The sequence below is a fragment of the Megascapheus bottae genome, chromosome 7, assembly GCF_031878675.1.
Source record: "Megascapheus bottae isolate mThoBot1 chromosome 7, mThoBot2.hap1, whole genome shotgun sequence".
NCBI lineage: Eukaryota > Metazoa > Chordata > Mammalia > Rodentia > Geomyidae > Megascapheus > Megascapheus bottae.
In genome coordinates, this window is record NC_143515.1 from 41,262,836 (window position 1) to 41,282,099 (window position 19,264).

Consider the following 19,264-nt stretch of genomic DNA (forward strand, 5'->3'; position numbering starts at 1 on the left):
GGAATTACAGCTGTCTAGCCACCCAGCTAAGACTCCATCTTACAATATAGTACATTAATTAAAAAAAAAAACTAATGCTGTATTTGTTAATCTCATATAATGTCCTATTTTAATACTTCTACATCATACCATTATACAAAGGGTATATTTAGATTGATGATTTTTTAGTAGTATGTAAAAAATGCTACATCTTACAAAGAATATGGTAAGTCATCATGTAATATGAGCAAACCAGATTTAACAAAGAATATGGTAATTCATCATGTAATATGAGCAAACCAGATTTACCGAGCTCTTTAAAAACAAAAGTACCTGCTGGACTTCAATAGCTCACTCCTGTAATCCTAGCTACTCAGGAGGCTGAGATTTGAGGATCACGGTTCAAAACCATCCTGGGCACTAAAGTCCATGAGATTCTCATTTCCAATTAACCACCAGAAAAACTGGACATGGCTCTGTGGCTCAAATGGTAAGCAATCAATAGTATTGAGCTTAAGAGCTCAGGGACAGCACTCGGGCTGAAAGTTCAAGCCCCACGACCAACCCAAAAAAAATAAAAAAATTAAAAGCCCCTAAATTCTATATTTGGTATATTGAGATCTGAGTCAAAATAACTAAAAATTTTCAGATTTACTATTAGCTCTAAATAAAGTTCAGTTTTTTTTTTTTTTTTTTTTTGCCAATCCTGGGCTTGAGCTCAGGGCCTGAGCACTGTCCTTAGACTTTCTCAAGGCTAGAGCTCTACTACTTAAGCCTCAGCACCACTTCCGGCTTTTTTTCTATGTATGTGGTACCAAGGAATCGAACCCAGGTCTTCATGCATGCTAGGCAAGCACTGTACCACTAGGCCAAACTCCTGGCCTAATTCTTTTTAACTAAACATTAGTAATATCTACTTCCTAAAACTTGGTTAAAGTTGACTCAATATTTTACCAACTACCAACTCTAAATGGTACTATCTTATTATACAATGTACAATGTTGTATCTTGCCCTAATTCTTTAAACTCACTGAAAATAGCACAATGCTTACAACCTTCATGACTAAGTAAAAAAGTATGCAAGAGATTTAAGGATAAAAACAGATTACATACTGAGCTAGAGAAAGACTTACAGTTTAATGTTACTGGAACAGTTTCTGGGGGAAAAAAATGGCCTCTTCGCAAAAATGTAATCAAATACACAAAAATAAAGATTAGTACACACAATAATTAAAAATACAGTGACTTTATTCCCACTTTTATACAGTCTCCAGATTCTATCTGATAAGAATCCTCATCTCTAAAAACACAAAAATATTTTATGAAAGCAGGTTATGAGAGAGTACATATAAGCAATAGTTTGGCAGAATTTTATCGACTCTAGTAGTTCATATCCCCCAAAAACAATTTTTTAAATTCAAAAAATAACAGCTTTATTTAATGTTATACCTTAACTTTTAAAATATCATGCTCTAGTTAAATATTTCATCAACAACACTGTATACAAATAAAATATTACATAAAATATATTTAAGAAAATGTTTTGGTCTTTGATCTGAACAATAAATAAAAACACAGGCACTTCTACACTGAGACAGGGAAGCAATCACTACTCAATTATCTTATATGTAAGTAACAATGTTGACAATATGGCAAGAATAGAATCCTGGAGTTTTCAGATGAAAAATCACTTAAGATCTGCAACTTCTATCTTTTCACCACAAGTTCAAAAGTCGCATATGCTTTTTCTGATCCACACTGAAAAGTCATTAGCCTATGTAATTGTCAGGGGCGGTTCAATCTTCAGTTGGCCATTATGGAACCACACTGATGATTTTCAAAATACTACAATTAGATAATTATGATCATACCACCCAGCAAATGAAATACAAGAAAAATTAAAACATCTTGCTTCTTATCATAACCATAAGACCACAACACAATACACTGGATGTGATACATGGTGATTTTCGTCTTGCAAAATGAACACAAGAGAATACTGTTGGGTGGCAGGAGATTTCTGACAAGAGTTCATTTTTTAGACAATTTTTTAACATGCATCCAAATATCATGGAAATAAATGCAGCTCCATTTTACAAAAATCTCTGGGTCTTGTATAACAGAATCTTAGTAGCCAATAGGTACATCAACACCTAGATTACAGATAAGGTAGTTGTTATAATGGAAGTAAAGAGTATTATGTAAAAGGGCAAAAGAAAAATAACTTAAAACAGCCAAATTCTAGAAACTTATTATTTCAGATGAGAAGGGGCACAAAGAAGAAAATAGTGATCACTAGTCAACGGGAAGGATCAGAACCATTGATCCTATATATCCCTATGAATACATCATCATCAGCTTTCCCTTGTCATAACAGTACCAAATTGAAGGGCTCAGAAGCCCTCACATGGATATCCACTATTACTGAAGGCAATTCTGATGGCTTATCAGAGAAATTACCCTAAAGTGAGGATACAACATAAGTAGTAGTCAACATATGCCTTTCTATGCAAAATTGAGCTTCTATACTGCTTAGCATTTTAAATGAGCACTTTGCAAACGAGACCAGATATCAATCATCTCTTGAGGTTTTCTACTATGTACTAACATCAGATCTACGTAAGAGCAAATGTTATTCTTGTTTTTCTCCTCAATATCAAATGTCCTGAAGCCTTTGTGTTTCTCTGGAACGAGGCCCAGTTTCTGAAGGCACATTCCAGTATAGACATCATCAATGGGGTACAGATGGACCCGGTCAGTTATATTGTACAACCTCAGGGCCAGGTGGCCAGAATAGAGGAAGCCACCGCCCCCAGCGTAAGGTGGGTAGACCCCAGAGTAAACAACTTCTGGGATGTAGTACTTTAGTTTCTTATCCCGATGAGGTCCAGCATTGTGGATCACGTCACCAATAAACAGATCTTTGGCTTTGTTCTTGGATATGCTATTCAAGTAATTCAGGATGTGATGGGTATTCACAAAAACATCGTCATCACCCTTGAACACGAACTCGGCGTCTGGGCAGGAAGTACTCACCCACCTGAGAAAGAGCACTTCTTTCAGAGACAAGTTAAAGAAAGTGTCTCTGTAGTTCCACATCAGAATGTCTTGGTGCTTCTCGCTCTCAAATTTCAGCATATCTGAAAGGTCAGGGTGGTTGTCCTCTGGAGGAGTCTGGCCCAGCAAGAAAACTCTCACCACTGTCTGGTTGCCCACATTCGTTTCTCTACCCCAGGATTCCCGAATTGCTTGCCTCCTGGCAAAATGAGGAGTGAGGGACTTAATTGCCAGCAATAAGAAGGGTTTCTTTGCACATTTATTTGGTTGATCTATAAGCAGTGAATAATTTCGACACCTCAAATACAGAAGAAAGTCTTTAAATCTGTCTGGCAACTGGTTAAAATCTGTCACAACTGATGTGACCCTCAGGTCAGGCTCACAAAAATTCAGATGGCTTATATTTGAAGGACCATACATATCCCCTGTCTGGTTGGCCAGCATGCTCAAAATGGGATTGTACCGCCTGTTCAACTTCTCTTGTTCTCTGTTCCAGTATGCCTGGGGAGGGGTAGATGTTTTCCAGAACTTTTGTTTGGGTATTATTACTTCCCCCTTTACATTTTTTTCTTGGCTACTGCTTTTGGAGACTTCCACAATCAAATAAATGAAGACGTTTGCCATCATCAGGATACCCAACAACTTTACTCTTCGACGTCCAACACTCATGTCTCATATCTGGAATAAAAGGAAGGGGTGTGATGATTATCAACTTGCAAATACATTTTAACTCATTTACTTTAAGAGCAAAGACTTCAGACTTGCTGGTTCCAGTTCAAATCATGGCCCTTTTTCTCTAGTGTTGTGGTTTCAGACTGACAGCATAATTGATGTCTCAGCCTCCCTGTCTATTAAAAGCAATGATAATTAATCCCATTATGTAGGATGACTGTAGAAAATAGATGGTTTTGTACAGAAAGCTTTTAGAAGTCTGTCTGACCCATAGTAAGCTCTATGTAAATGACAGTGAATATTGCCATTGCTTTAAATACCCAGAAAGCACAGGTAAGGATTACTAACCAACCTCATGGCTGATTACTTTGCCTACAAGGGTACACATAAACCAGTACTTTGCAAACTGATTTGTTTACAAATTGTCATAACAAATTTTATATTGTGATCCAATACACACATTTGTGTACTGAAATGTATATTGTTCCATGTCATTCACTTTAAATATCTATCATACTTCGTTTTTTGAACAATACTGGCCCTAACCCTGAATTATTTCCCAACCTACCATTTTACAGATGACAGAACTGAGGCAGAGAAATTAAGACACTTGTTCAGTTGCAAGGTTAGGAAATGTATTAAGCAACAGAGAAAACATGAAGAAATAGAGAAAAAATGAAGATTCCTAACAGTGTTGTTTCAAAAACCAAAATGGAGACTACCCAAATAGCATCAAAAGAACATGGTAGGGGCCGGGGGTTTATTTAGCCTAGTGGTAGAGTGCTTGCCTAGCATGCACGAATACCCGGGTTCGATTTCTTGGTACCACATACATAGAAAAAAGCCAGAAGTGGTGCTGAGGCTCAAGTGGTAGAGTTCTATCCAAAGACAGTGCTCAGGCCCCGAGCTCAAGCCCAGGACTGGCAAAAACAAAACAAAAAAAAAAACCCATGGTATAATAAGAACAACAATTACTGGCACCAACAGTACACGATTAGTGAAAGCCAGACCTCAAATTTCTTTTAAAGATTTTGTTTGTTTGTAGTGCTTAAACTTAAAACCCAGCATATGCTAGCCAAGCACTCTACCACTGAGCTAGATCCCCAGACCTTAAATTTTCATTTATATAAACTTCAAGAACAAGCAAACAAATCTAGGATATAGAATTCCAAAAAAAGACGATAGAGTTGGGGTTTGGAGAGGGTCAGGAGGGAACTTCTTGGGGTGTAGAAGGTACTGTGCGTGTGCTGATGTAAGGGTTTGACCCATGAACCCTGAAAATCTGTGCATGATGAGAAAGAGAAATGTTAATGAAATTCCAGGAAATCTCAAAGGATTTTAGGCTGTGAGCTACAGAGGAAGAACAACAAACAAACATACAAAAACTAAAGAACAATTCTAAGATCCTAACACTACTGAAATAGATGGCCTGAACAAACACAACGAATCAGACAAGCCTGCAATTAAGATGACTCAAAAGTCAAAAGGAATGCACAATAAGGAACAATACAGATTTTCTTCTGAGGTAAATTACACAAGTAGGAATCTACCACTAGGCATGTGTATTCTCCTCTCAGGGGCAGAGGTGGAGGCTCAGCTAAAGCCAGGGATTCTTTTTTTTTTTTTTTTTTTTGCCAGTTCTGGGCTTGAGCTCACGGGCTGAGCACTGTCCTTGGACTTTCTCAAGGCTAGAGCTCTACATTTGAGTCTCAGCATCACTTCTGGCTTTTTTCTATGTATGTGCTACTGAGGAATCGAACCGGGGTCTTTGTGCATGCTAGGCAAGCATTCTACCACTAGGCTAAACTCCAGGCCCAAGGCCATCAGATTCTAATGGCAGCCTTTCTTCTCCAGCCCCTGAAACAAAGTTGTCTAATTAAGTCTAGAGCAAAACTTACTTTTTCAAAAATACAAGTGGATCTTTTAAGTTTACTGGGGTCTAGTAAACAGTCCCTAGGTGAAAGGATACTGATCACAGTGTGGATGCTGTAAAACAATTACAGGTGGGACATCCAGGGCAGATCAAAAGAATCTACAGCAAAAATCCACAGATGTTCATGAGTCTTAAAATCTACTACATCTCAACCTAGTGGTTTCTATTTACCACTGCTAAACAGCTTCAGTTAGGACATACTGTCAGCCCTCCACAGCCACAGACCAAATATGTTCAAAGAAAAACAGCTGGGTCTTTCCCAACACACCTGGGCTTTTCGCATTTATTCTTCTTCCCTAAATACCGCAGCATAATAATTTATACTTTAGTGGGTATGATTTAAAAGTACACAGGAGGATATATGGGTGACAATGACATCTATATAGGAGACTTGGATATCCATGACTCCTGGTGTTCTGGAGTCAAACTAATCTCCACAGGTACCAAGGCTGTATTTCTTTTCCTTATGTATGTAAAAGAAAAAAAATATGCTTGGACTCAGAGCCTAGGTGCTGTCTGAGCTTTTTTGTTCAAGGCTAGTGCTCTACCACTTGAGTCACAGCTCCAGAGGTTCTGGCTTTTTAGTGGTTAATTGCAGATAGGAGTCTCACAGTCTTCCCTCCCAGGCTGTCTTTGAAGTTCAACCCACAGATCTCAGCCTCCTGGGTGGCTAGGATTTTCAGAAATGAGCCATGAGTGCCCAGAGTCCCCTTTACTTATTTATTTTTTGAGAGACAGAGTCCTTGAACTCCAAAGCTCAAGCAATTCACCCGCCTCAGCCTTCCAAATAGCTGGTACTACAGGTACTCACCACCACTTCACCCAGCTTTGTTTTCTACCAGCCTCTAGCCCAAGCCCCCAAACGTTTGCACATTATATCTACAGGCATGCCAGATGAGTCAGTAGATTCCCATTCGCACACCATCTCTCCTCACTCCCTCAGCTGCCTCCCGCCTCACCTCTACCTCTTCAGACTGAGCCAGCAGAAAGAAGTGCCCTCTTGTACCTCTCTTCCAAGGAGGAAACCACCAGACATTTCTTACTCCTTATAGTTTAAAGGCACCCTAGGTCATATTTCCTGAATAATTTTGAACTGTCTATACCTAAACCTCAGTTCTTAAAGAGGGTGATTCTTTAGGTTAGCTCCAATCAAACAAGCTTTCTTTCTTCTTTTTTTTTTTCTCAAGAGGCACTGATCCTTGCTTTATTCACTCAATAATATTCAACATTGGGAATCGTGTGGGAAGATAAAAAAAGAAAAAAAAAAAAAAAGGAAAGTTGGGATCATCACAGCAATGGCGACAACTCATGAGCTTTCTTTCTTACAGGCTCCCTAAAGGTATGAGTCTGCCTGGCAGGCAACCTTCAGCGTCTTGCTAGAGGCCTAACTCACAAGGGCAGAACGGAAATGAACAGGAACTGCACAGGTATCTGATGCAGGTAAATAATTACATCATCTATTTTAGAAAATAAATCACAGATACAGTTAAATTAATTGCTGTTGTTGCTTCTCCTTTTTTTTTTTTTTTTTTTGGTGGGTCATGGGCCTTGTACTTGGCCTGGGTGCTATCCCTGAGCTCTTCAGTTCAAGGCTACCACCCTACCCTTGAGACAAGGCCCACTTCCCATTTTCTAGAGGTTAATTGGAGATAAGAATCTCAGGTCCTTTTGTGCTTGGGCTGGCTTTGAACCTTGATCCTCGGATCTCAGCCTCCTGAGTAGCTAGGATTACAGGCGTGATCCACCGCCGGCTCTGCTTCTTCTTTTAACTTCCAGATTTGAGCCAAAATACTTTATTTATTTATTTATTTTTTATTTTTTTTATTTTTTGCCAGTCCTGGGCTTGAGCTCAGGGCCTGAGCATTGTCCTTGGACTTTCTCAAGGCTAGAGCTGTACCACTTGAGCCTCAGCACCACTTCCAGCGTTTTCTATACATGTGGTACCAAGGAATCAAACCCGGGTCTTCGTGCATGCTAGGCAAGCACTTTAACCACTAGGCCAAGTTCCTGGCTCCAAAATACTTTTTTTAAAAAAATGGTTATTTCTAAATTATAATAGCTCTCTTAATGCCAAAACAGCCCTCCCGCATACCACTACTGGCCTCTAGGTCATGAACTCTACCTAAGCTGAAAGCTGCAACAAGGGAAGGAATGAGGATGAAAGGAGAAAAAAAAAAAGCTATAATAAGGAAAGATTTGGAAAGTACTCACATACTGTTCACAGGCAGCGATCAAATACTAGGCATCAGTTTTCAACCCAGTAAAATGAGACAGTTTCTGAAATTTCTAAGGTAAAAGACAATAGCTTATATAAAGAAAACACAGCAGGTTGTGAACTTCAAGAGCTTTCTCTGTCTAGGAAAAGATTCAGGATAAATGATACATAAAAAAGAAAAAGACTGCAGGTAAGCTAACAAGTCATACAACCAATTAACGGGGAGGACAGGGATGACTGGGATGCAGCCCTAACACCACGGGAAGCTTCTGTCATGAAGCCACCAGACCTTCTTGCTGAGACTACTTTGACTAATACGTAAGGTTTGCTGGCCTTGGTTATAATGACCAATCTCATCTGCTAGAACGCGGCCTTTAATTTTCCCCATCCTCACCTTGCATTTGTCTCAAAGCTTCAATCTGCAAGGCATCCTCCTGCCCACTTCCCACCTGCAGCACATCCCTCCTGAAGGCTGACAGGATGCCACACTATCAGGAAGGAAAATGGAGGTCCGGGAAGTATTATGTAAGAATTAAGTGAGATGAGACCTTCTGCCTCCCAATGTTGGTAGGGTTCTCTGCATGTCCTCTTCCTCTACAGGGCACAACTGCATTCTCATAACCTCGCACAGGTCCACAGTGAAGTCTGAGAGACTTCATTGAGAAAGCAAAAGACTGAAAGGACCCAACGCCTGGGGCCATGTACAGCTGATGTTACAAGTCATCAAAGCAAGGAAAATGGGAGCCATACATACCGGCTTCTGCCTCTTCAGAAGAGGACCAGTTTTTCTTGTAAGAGACTAAATGCAAAAGGGCTCAGTTTGCTTTACTTGCTAAGGATCTTGCTAAGGCTATTTCTTCCAAGACCACTTGAGGAGGAAGGGTAAAAAAGGCAATTATTCTCAATTCCCAGAGATTAGATGTTGGCTTTCACTTGGGACTCAGGCACAGTTCTTCACGAGCACTCTGCTTTTAGACTCTCGGGAAGAACTGAAGTGCACAGAAAGGAGATATAACACCATGACTCCTATAAAGCATCTGTGGGAAAAAGCTAAGTATTTGACTAATTATTCCCACTGCAGAAATAAAACCCAATTCAGTGTCCTTTTTTGAACAGGAAGTTACACTTTAAAAAGAATCTGAAGAAAAATTACTTGTCCCAAAGCTGGGGGAAAATATATATAAATCCTCATGGTGAAACCTGGAATTTTTATTGTAATAGAAACAAGAGAACAATCCCATATTCAAACAATGAATTTAGCTTTTCACTTTGTTCCCAACATGGGCAGGACAAGAGAAAAAATTCCATATTCAGACAAAAAATGACCTTAGACTGTTACCTCAGAGGCAGTTTTCTAACTTGAACACTTCTCTGTTTAATAAAACACAACTTCCTTATTTTGCAACTAAAATGTTTAGAAAGACAATGTGGGAGCAGGAAAACATTTGCTAAAAATGGACTGCAAGACAGAACTGACATTGTGCTCAAACTATGTGACTATCCAGATTAAAAATACAAAGGCACAGGCCCAGTTGATGGAGAGCAGCGGAACTGGAGGCCTGTTGTTCTGGAATATTGCCCAACAGCTGCCACATCAACCCACACCTCAGAGGTACAACCGTTGCTGCACATCTGAAGACTACCTGCCCCAGGAGGGGAACCATAGCATGCCCGATGATGCGTTGGCTCCCACCTCAGGCAGCCCATCTGCGGCGACCAGGTCCCCCCTCCCCCCCCCATACCCTTAATCACCCTACCTGACCCCTGCACTGTTTTGTCACCCCATTCTGCAGCATCAGTCTTCTCCTTAGGCTGTCATGGACTAGAAAGGACTGACTCCTGCTTCCGATCATGTGAACACATCTGTTTTATTTTAGGCAGTGTGCACCAGGAACAGGCAATCCAAGGATGCAGCTACTCTGAACACCCCTTCAGTTTGGGGGGACACTGAGTACAGAGGACTGAACTTGCCCAAGGTCACAAAACTGGTAAGTGGATTCAGCTAGGATTCAAACCCAAGCAATGTGTGAGGTTCTAGTGTATGAGGTTTAAACTACACTTCAAGTGAATGCAGCCACACAGGCTTCTGATAAAAGAAACTGAAGAAATGCTAGTCTTTTTTTCAGTAGTAATCTTCTTACATTTTTCAAAGCTTTATATACTTACTAAGTTAAAAAAAATTAACAAATTATAAAGAGTCAAAACCCAGATACAGAAGACAAGGAAAAGTAACATTTACTAAATTAATGCTCTAGCAAAATGTAGACCAACTTTCTCCTCTCCTCTCATATGAAGAAATGGGGAAAATGAGAATCCCAGGTTTCTAGCAGCAAGCAATGGAGTAAGGATTTGAGCTGTGTGTCTGGTCCCTGGTTCCTACGTCCTGTACTAGAAAGTAGGGAAAGATTACCAAACCATAAGAACAGTGACACCTGCAAACTTTCTGACCTATAGAAGCCATTTCTCACCCTTGCCCCTTAGTTTTTTAACTAAGAGGCTGTTTTTCATCCCCCTCAAAACCATCATCAAAGACATCAATTTTTTCCATTAGCCTGTTGTGCTATTAAGTAGTAGCCATAATTGGACTCCCTAGGGCCTCCCTCCTGCCCACCCACAGGAGATGACCAATACTCCAGCATTAAGAAAGGCCTTCCATCAGTACTCCAGCCATGAAGATTTTCAATTTTCTTCTAGACTGTAACATAGCAAAATGATGCCACTGTCTCATTCATGGACCCGGGCCTGGAAGCCACTCAAGTGGATGATGCTAAAAGGTTCTCTCCAGATCTAAAAGCTCCATAACCACTAAGGCAAAGTGCTGGCCATCAGTCCAGGCACGTGTGACGAGGGTAGCAGCAGCCTTCTCATGGAACACGGAAAAAGGAACAACGCCAGTGGCACACACCCTAGGCAACATACTTACAGCCCAGGCCAACATGCCCTGTAGCTCCCCTAAATACCAGGGTTTTATGATTTGGATCTTAAATGTCTCCAACCTCCAAGACCAATGAGCTAAATTAAGGCTTAATGGACAGCCTGTACCACTAACTGGGGATAAGAACTTTAAGAAGTCAGTCTTTGAGGTAAGAGATTACTAGAGGCATGTCCTGGAAAGGGATACTGGAAGGTTCCCCTCCCCCTCCTCGAGCCCTCCCCCCTTTCTCTATGTCACTTGTTTTTTGTTTTGTGCCAGTACTAGAGCTCGAACTCTCATTTGGCTTCTTCTCCTCAAGGCTGGTGCTGGACCAACGACTTGAGTCACATTTCCACTTCCTTTCCTCCCCTCCAGAATAAACTGTGGCACCACAGGCCAGAGTAATAGAACCAAGTGAACATGAGCTGAAGCCTCTGAAATAGTAAGTCAAAAGAAACTTTTTCTTCTTTAAGTTGCCATATCTCAGGTATTTTATCACAGCAACAAAAAAAAACCTAACACACAGATTTAAGGGTAAAAGAGAGGCAGAACCCACTTGTAATCATGAATTGAAAGAATCAACCAACTCCTACCCTACCAGACTGAGGAATCCCAGCTTGTGGCTTGACCTCCAGCAGTGTGTAAGTTAGCAGCATCCGCTTGAAAAGGTCCTTCATCCTGCTCAAACATAACAACTCATGATGCTCAAAGATACAGAAGGCCTATTACAAGAGATATGGAGTCTCCTTAAGCCCCTTGCTCTAGAAGCCTGTCCAGAGTGGCTTTCTTAACATCACCTACTATGCTACCACATCTGTTGTCTGCTCCTCGCCAGCCCTTCCCAAGCTCTGCTCAGACAAACAGGGGCACAAACCATGTGCAGCTAAGTGGTTCTGGGGGAGGAAAGAGCTCCCAGCATCATGCTGCAGATGGCAGTTGAGGAGGCATGAGTGTGGCAGCTCAGTGGGACCAGAGGGCCTTGGCTGTCCCTAAAGTTCATTCCCTAACAAGAGAAGCAATAGGCCAGGGTTGGAGCCAGGAAACGCCAGGGATCCCTATTCCCTCGAGAGACTGGCCCAAGGCTATGTGTCTCCCTCTATTTTCTGGTCTGTAAGTCATAAAATTATAAGCTAAGTTTAAGGAATTTGGTGCCTAGTTATTAATTTTTCCCTTCATGACCAAAATTGAAAGGGAAAAGTATTTCTAATGAATCTGTTCATCTACAATATCGCCACAGGCAGCATTGCGGATCAAAGTATCTGGCAGGGCATGTTCTGGTACTCATTGTTACGCCTCCCTCAAAGCCCAGGGTGCCTAATTTGTTCAAATTGTATTTGTCATTTAAAATAAAATTAATCACAGGGATGGAGGTGTAGCTCAGTAGTAGAGCATTTGCCTCGAATACAAGAAGGAGATCCTGGATTCCATTGTCAACAATGAAAAACAAGTCAAGACAAAAAATGGTATTAGCCACTGGACTTACTCTCCAAATAAACACAGAATTTTCAAAAAGGGGGGGGCAAGGAAACAAAATAATAACACAGAGAAGTCAATGTTTCTTGCCTTTAATAAACTGAATGTGTTTTAGGTCCTTAGTAGGAAGAATATATAACTTGTATTTGTGTGTGTGTGTGTGTGTGTGTGTGTGTGTGTGTGTGTGTGTGTGTGCGCGCGCGCGCGCGCATGAGTGCATATCCTGGGACTTGAGCTCAGGGCCAGAGTGCAGTCTCTGAGCTTTTTTACTCAAGGCTACAGCTTTACCACTTGAAGGTGCACACCTCTATTTCCAGCTTTTTGGTGGTTAATTGGAGGTAAGATTCTCATGAACTCTCCTGCTCAGGCTAGCTTTGACCTGAGATTTTCAGAGCGTAGCCTCCTGAATAGTTAGGATTACAGAGGCATGAGCCACCAGCTCCTAGATGTAATCGATGTAATTGGGTTTGTTTGTTTTTTAAGTTAAGGCTAGTGTAGCCAAGCACTGGTGGTTCCCACCAGTAATCCTACCTATTCAGGAGGAGGCTGAGATCTGAGAATCATGGTTCAAAGCCAGCCCGCCCAGGCAAGTCCATGAGACTTTCATCGCCAATTAATCCTAGAGTGCTAGCCTTAGCTGTAAAATAGCTCAGGGACAGCACCCAGGCCCTGACTTCAAGCCATAAGGCCAACAGAAGAAGAAGAAGGCTAGCAGATGTTTGAGGGTGGAGATGTCCTAATCCCTCTTCAGTCTGAAAACCAGTCTAGCATCTTCAGTCGGATCAGAGTTCAATTCTGCTGGGCCTGTGGCAAGTTATTTCACTTCTTTCAGTCTCACCTTTTTCCTTATAAAATGAAGATGACATAACCAACCACATCAACTTGCTGTCGACCATGTCATGGATGTTTAGTAGTTCTTAAGGGGTTCTGCTTCCTCTACCCAAAACTAAAATGATAGCACATGTATCAGGTGGTGTTCTTGGCTGCCTCTGTAGTAAGTTTTCTTCTGTCTACTGCCATACTTAGTTCACCTATAAAAGGAGGACTCCCCATTTTAAGCTTCTGAATGGTTTCAGAATGTCTCAACGCAGCCTTCTAGTTGGGCCTCCACTTGTTATAGGTCAAGTTCCAAGTATCTGGTTGAAAAGCCCGGCATTTCTCTGAATTGCTTCTTTTCCTGGCTCCAAGAGGAGTGCAGTGTTTGGCTCACATCCCTCACATCCCATCTCTCACCTCTCCTGTTCAGTTCACCCTAGGCCACTATTCACTTCAATACTTTCTAATTACTCTCTACTCTGCAACCAGAGCTTAAGCTCAGGGCCTCATAATCTCTCTCTCCCCTAAAAGATGATTTACTCAAAATGGCTGGTCTGACTATCACATTAACCTTCTGGGAATCAGAGAATCTGTCTTCTTCTAGCCCAGTTGGCCCAGCTGACAGTCATCTGCCATCATCAAGGTGATCGATCATCCTGAACCACAACACTTTGCAATTGTCATGTGAAGGGCACTCAGGATTTATCAAAGGGACAGAGGTGTTGGTCATGTGGTCAAGGTCATGAGCACAGTTGGAATTAAATAGAACTAGGCTAATTAGATCTATACAATGGAAAAAACTTGGAGGATTTTCTAGAACTCGAGGAGTTTTAGAAATAGTTCACATTAGACTTGAGGAGATAAGAGTTAGACTTGAAAAGGCAATTGGCTGTGAAGTGCAGTTGAGCCCTCATTCTCAGTCAGGCCACTGTACAACTAAGCAGGCCATGCAACTAAGTCAGGCCTACATATGACAAAGCAAGCCAACCGAGCATCCTCCTGTGTAAAGATGCAGTGTGTGGGATTCAGCAATGCTTCCAGGTAAGGTTCCAGCTCTCCTCCATGGCAAACCCAAGCTACCCTCTTCCCCACCTCCAAATGGGGGGAGGGGAACTCTATCTCCCCACTAGCCCTCAGCAAATGTTACCTACAAGGAAAAGATAGTGAACATATAAGAAATGCCCTAATACTGATCTACAACCTGGGGGCAGGGGGTATCTATTTACTTACCAGGGAATAATCATTGTAGAAATGATTGCTGGTATAGTCCCCTCTGGGGAAGGATATAGGTGGCTTAAAAGCCCTTGTTAAGAAAGCTGTATGTGGTGTGGGATAAACATTTCCACTCCAACCTCTAAGAGCCATGTACAAGCAAGTAGAGTCTAGCAGGTTCCCAGTGCAACCTCAGGGGGCTCTGAACACTGACTCTGCAGACTTAGCTGGTCTGCACGTTTTTCAGTCTGGAAACATAAACCTGTCTGTGATTCAAGCAAGGAAAGCTTAATTATACAAAGATATGATGTGTGTGTAACTGAGAAGATGGAGAAAAATTTACAAGGTGATTTTTCATTTACAGATGAAAAGTACCCACAAAAGGACCAGTTTGAAAAGAAGGGTTTCAAAATTTGTTGAAGAAAGTGCTGATGGTGGAAAAGTTCCTGAGATGGTCCACGGTCACCAGGGAAGCAGGAATAACCCTCTGTGTTAAGGGATGGATAGGTGAACTGGTACACAGAATGGAGGGCGGGCAGGCAGAGGGAGGTATCAGGGTGCTACTGGAAGTGGCAATGAAAGTGGCCTCCTCCTGTAGAAGCTGCAAATGAGTGTACAGGTACAGGTGAACAAGAGCAGTTCAAGGAGTGCTTAGGACACGAATTAAGTGGCCAGCTCACTAGGTGGTCATCCCATTTGGCCAGGAGTACATCACAGGCTCTGGAAGAGGATATGATGCAGGCTGGACAAAGTACAGACAACTCTGTCTCAGGCTTCCTGTCTCACCACTGCTGCCAGTGGAAAAAGCAGCAGCTGTGTGCTGGTGAAAGCTGTGTCCTACAGCCACCACGCAGTGCAGGGAAATCACTGGTTCTCTAGCAATCTACAGTCTCACATACACATTCACAGTGTAGACAACACGCTCAAAAAGAAAAATCCTTTCCTCTTGCAAAAGGAGTAAGAACCCTCAGTTTACACAGAGGACAAAAGACTCAGATCCATTTTCAGAGACAAGGCAACAACCAGCAAAAATTTGACACATATTATTGTCATGTGCCATTTGTTGTCACAAGTCATAAAAGTCTGTATCATCCACCCCAAATCATCTCTAACTCCAGAGATGAAAGGATAGAAAACGTAAGTCCTGTACCCTGACTTGGCAGACAATCAAATGAGTGTTCTTTGGGTGATGGTAGGGGACTGGAGCAGGACCCAGTCAGGCCTGCACAGGGCAGAATACAGAATTCAAGGGCCAGCAGAACAGGCATGGGGTGGGATGGGATCACACAGTATCTGCCAGCACCAACTAACACAGCCAGATCAAGGGCAGATAGGCACTGAGGCCACCCTAGAAAGAATGGGTTGGAGCTGCTGGTGGGGTCTAGGGTCTCTCCTAGGAAGAAGAGTCCTGCTCACAGCTAGCCTGACACATGCTGCTGCTGGATAGACTGTAGAGACAAGTCTTCTCTCACATTTCTATTTAAAAATTGAAAACTGCATCACATGGGAATATAACATAAGGGAGAAATGAAGGACTCCAAATCAGATGTCCACGATGATCATAAATAAAGTGGACATGTGTTCACTAAGACGTAATTTCTATAAAGCACAGGTTTGCTTTGTCTCTTTTCATCAGACCTCTAACACACACATTTCTGACAACTTACAGGAACATTCTTACCAATTGCTAACCAAGAGGCACAGGCTATTTCTAACATCAAAAGACATGAGAGCAACTTACTATAAGCATATTTTTTTCATCATCATCTGAACATTTCTTTTGAAAATTACAAAGGGAGCACAACCTTTTGAAGGCATTTTAGTGTCTAACCAAGACATTCCATGTACCCTCACTGGCCACCAAAAAGGAAGGTCAGACTAAATGAAGCTCTCACAGCACATCTAAGGACATTGTGAAGTGGTCCATACTTGACCAATCCTTACCTGACACCCACTTGACAAGCTTCCTTCCTGATTTCCCTACTCTTTGTATCCTTTTCCCATTCTATGTCAGGACACTCTCCTCTCACTTAACCTTCACAACAAGCTCAAAACTGTGAAGCAGTTAGGTTGAGGTCAGAAAGCTAATCCTCATGGACACAGTTTGTGGACTGAGGAGCCAACCCTGCTTTAAGTTCTTACATGGTCCACCAGCAACAATGCCACTTAAAGAAGACATCAAGGAACCCCAAATGACATTACACTTTTTAAAAATAATTAAGGGCTGGGACTTTAGCCTAGTGGTAGAGTGCTTGCCTAGCATGCACTAAGACCGGGGTTCGATTCCTTGGTACCACATACATAGAAAAAAGCCAGAAGTGGTGCTGAGGCTCAAGTGGTAGAGCTCTAGCCTTGAGAAAGTCCAAGGACAGTGCTCAGGCCCTGAGCTCAAGCCCAGGACTGGAAAGAAAGAAAGAAAGAGAGAAAGAGAGAAAGAGAGAAAGAGAGAAAGAGAGAAAGAAAATTAAGGAACAGAAATCACTGCATGTGTGAACATCCAGGAAAGTGAAACAATCCAAGGGATTGACATCTTTTTTTAAATCAAATTAAGAAGGAATGGTGTGAACAAAATGATTGAGTGGGAACCACTCCCACACAAGGAAGCCTTAGTCCAATAACACAGGTCCCTTCAGTGCCAGAGTTAAGATTTCCTGCTAATGTGTTTTATAACTCATGAATAACTTTTGATTCATTTCCATTAAAAAAGGAGAAATCAGAAGAACTTAAACTCATCTAGTTGCACTCAAGTTCAGGCAAAGCCTTCAGGCAGAGCTATTTATACAGAGAGGGACTGAACCTTCCTTCTACCACCCTGCAGCACCACAGCCTCACTGAAATGAACCCCAAGGACCTAGATGGACCCTAGCCATCCTGCTCTGAGAGAACGGTCAGCATATAACAGGAAGACAACCAAAGAGCCAGCAGTAGCCGTCCTGACCAACCAGCACTGGACAGTCTGACCTCCTGGTTAATTCTAAAAAGATATACACACATTCCATACAGGGATCACAGCTCATCCATTACCAGGAAGAGCAAAGAGCCACAGGAGGAAGCGACATCAGCAAGGAGAAGAACCAGGATTGCCATCATTTCCTAGCAGGATTGTTAATCCAGTAATGAAAATTATTTAGTGACATGGTCTTTTTCCACAGTCTACAGTTTCAATTCTTAGCTATCAACACAAAAACAAACAAACAAACAACAACGAGTTCATTCATCCCACTCACTTCCTCTGTCCCATTATTCTCACTGCACTTAAGCTTGTTCTTATTAATTCCTTCTGTTGCAACATCTCACCCACATTGCTCTGAATTAGCACTCTGTGATAACATGTCTGACACTCCACAGGATGTCTGGGCTGTATCTCTAGAACAGTCTGCCTCTCAACAGGCAATAAATCTAATGACAGTAAAGGAAATAAAGGGAAAAGGACCTACTTAAAAGGAAAATCTTTTTTGTTTGACCTTATTGATCAAGAGTCTTCAAACTGCTTGAAACAATCATTACTGGATAATTTCATATACAGGACCTAAATTTCTAGGCCCACTTGTTTTTTGTTTTGTTTTGTCAGTCATGGGGTTTGAACTCTGTATCTGAGCGCTTCAGGTAGGTCAAGGTTAATGCTCTACCACTTTCAGCCATAGCACCCTTTCCAGTTTCTGGTAGTTAACTGAAGATAAGGGTCTCACCAACTTTTCTTTCCCAAGCTGACTCTGATCCTCAGAACTCAGCCTCCTGAGTAGCAAGGAGGCATGAGCCACCAGCACCTAGCTCAGGCCCACTCAAACCATCTCTCTCCTGGTTCCTGGCCAGTCCTCTCTGTCAGAGTCATAAGCCTTTCTCAATTTGTTTCCCTTCAAATACCCCATCCATTAGGAGAACATTACCTGCTACCTTCTCAAGGCAGTAAGCCACCTGAAAACATCTCTCAGGAAACAGTCACACACAATTAAATAAACCTATAAACAAACACAGGCCCAAGGGATGGGGGAAGGGAGGAAGAAGGCAATTAAAAATTAATAAAAACGCTCATGCATAAATCTCTCTACTGGACTCAAGCAGAATTTCATTATATAAACTGGCCTTGTGTAATTGCTTCTGGATGTAAGTAGGCCACCAGCCCTAGCTTGGCAATTTTGTGTCTAGAGATAGGGCTTACAGGGAGGCAGCCAGTGTCTAATTTAATGTCAGGTGGCTCTACTCAAGCCTGTAGGTACATATACAGAAAAGCTGGTGAAATAAATTAAGAAAAAGTATTTTCTTATAGGTACTAAAAAGTGACTAATGAGCCTAGAGTTTGGCCTAGTGGTAAGAGTACTTGCCTAGCATGCACGAAGACCCGGGTTTGAGTCCTCAGTACCACATATATAGAAAAAAAGCCAGAAATGATGCTATGGCTCCCATGGTACAGCTCTAGCCTTAAGGAAGCCCAAGGACAGTGCTCAAGCCCTGAGTTCAAGGCCCAGGACCGGCACACACAAAAAAAGTGACTAATGTCATTGTACATAGAAAAATGCATCAAAATTCCAATTAATAATCAGGCAAAATTAAAGATGACTCCCTTAAGAGTTTTTTTTTTTTTTTTCGGTCAATCCTAGAGCTTGAACTCTGTCCCTGAGCTTTCAGCTCAAGGCTAGAGCTCTACACTTGAGCCACAGCACCACTTCTGGTTTTCTGGTAGTTAATTGGAGAAAAGAGTCTCATGGACTTTTTGTGCCCAGGCTGGCTTTGAACAGTGATCCTCAGATCTCAACCTTCTGAGTAGCTAGGATTACAGGTGTGAGCCTCCTCGCCTGAGCTCAAACTCTAGATTGACTTTTTAAATGACATCACCTCCACTACTTAGTTCCACAGGCTGTAATAACTGACTGTAAACAGAGGTAGAAAAATTTTAAAACAATCACTTTAATACTAAGCACTAGGAAATAAAAGACATGATGCCATTTTTCCTGCCATAAAGAGTCAGTGAGGTATGGTGACACTTGTACTCAAC

The 19,264-nt window shown here is 41.8% G+C and overlaps 1 protein-coding gene across 1 annotated transcript in view; it reads right to left on the reverse strand.

The window, feature by feature from the left end:
- Positions 1 to 1,209: 1,209 nt before the first annotated feature.
- Positions 1,210 to 19,264, reverse strand: part of B3gnt2 (UDP-GlcNAc:betaGal beta-1,3-N-acetylglucosaminyltransferase 2) — a 28,886-nt gene continuing 10,831 nt past the window's right edge. Inside the window, exon 2 of the mRNA XM_090336838.1 lies at positions 1,210 to 3,714. Coding sequence (XP_090192964.1) covers positions 2,512 to 3,705 — 1,194 coding nt within the window. The 5' untranslated portion in view covers positions 3,706 to 3,714 and the 3' untranslated portion in view covers positions 1,210 to 2,511. The remainder of the gene's footprint in view (positions 3,715 to 19,264) is intronic.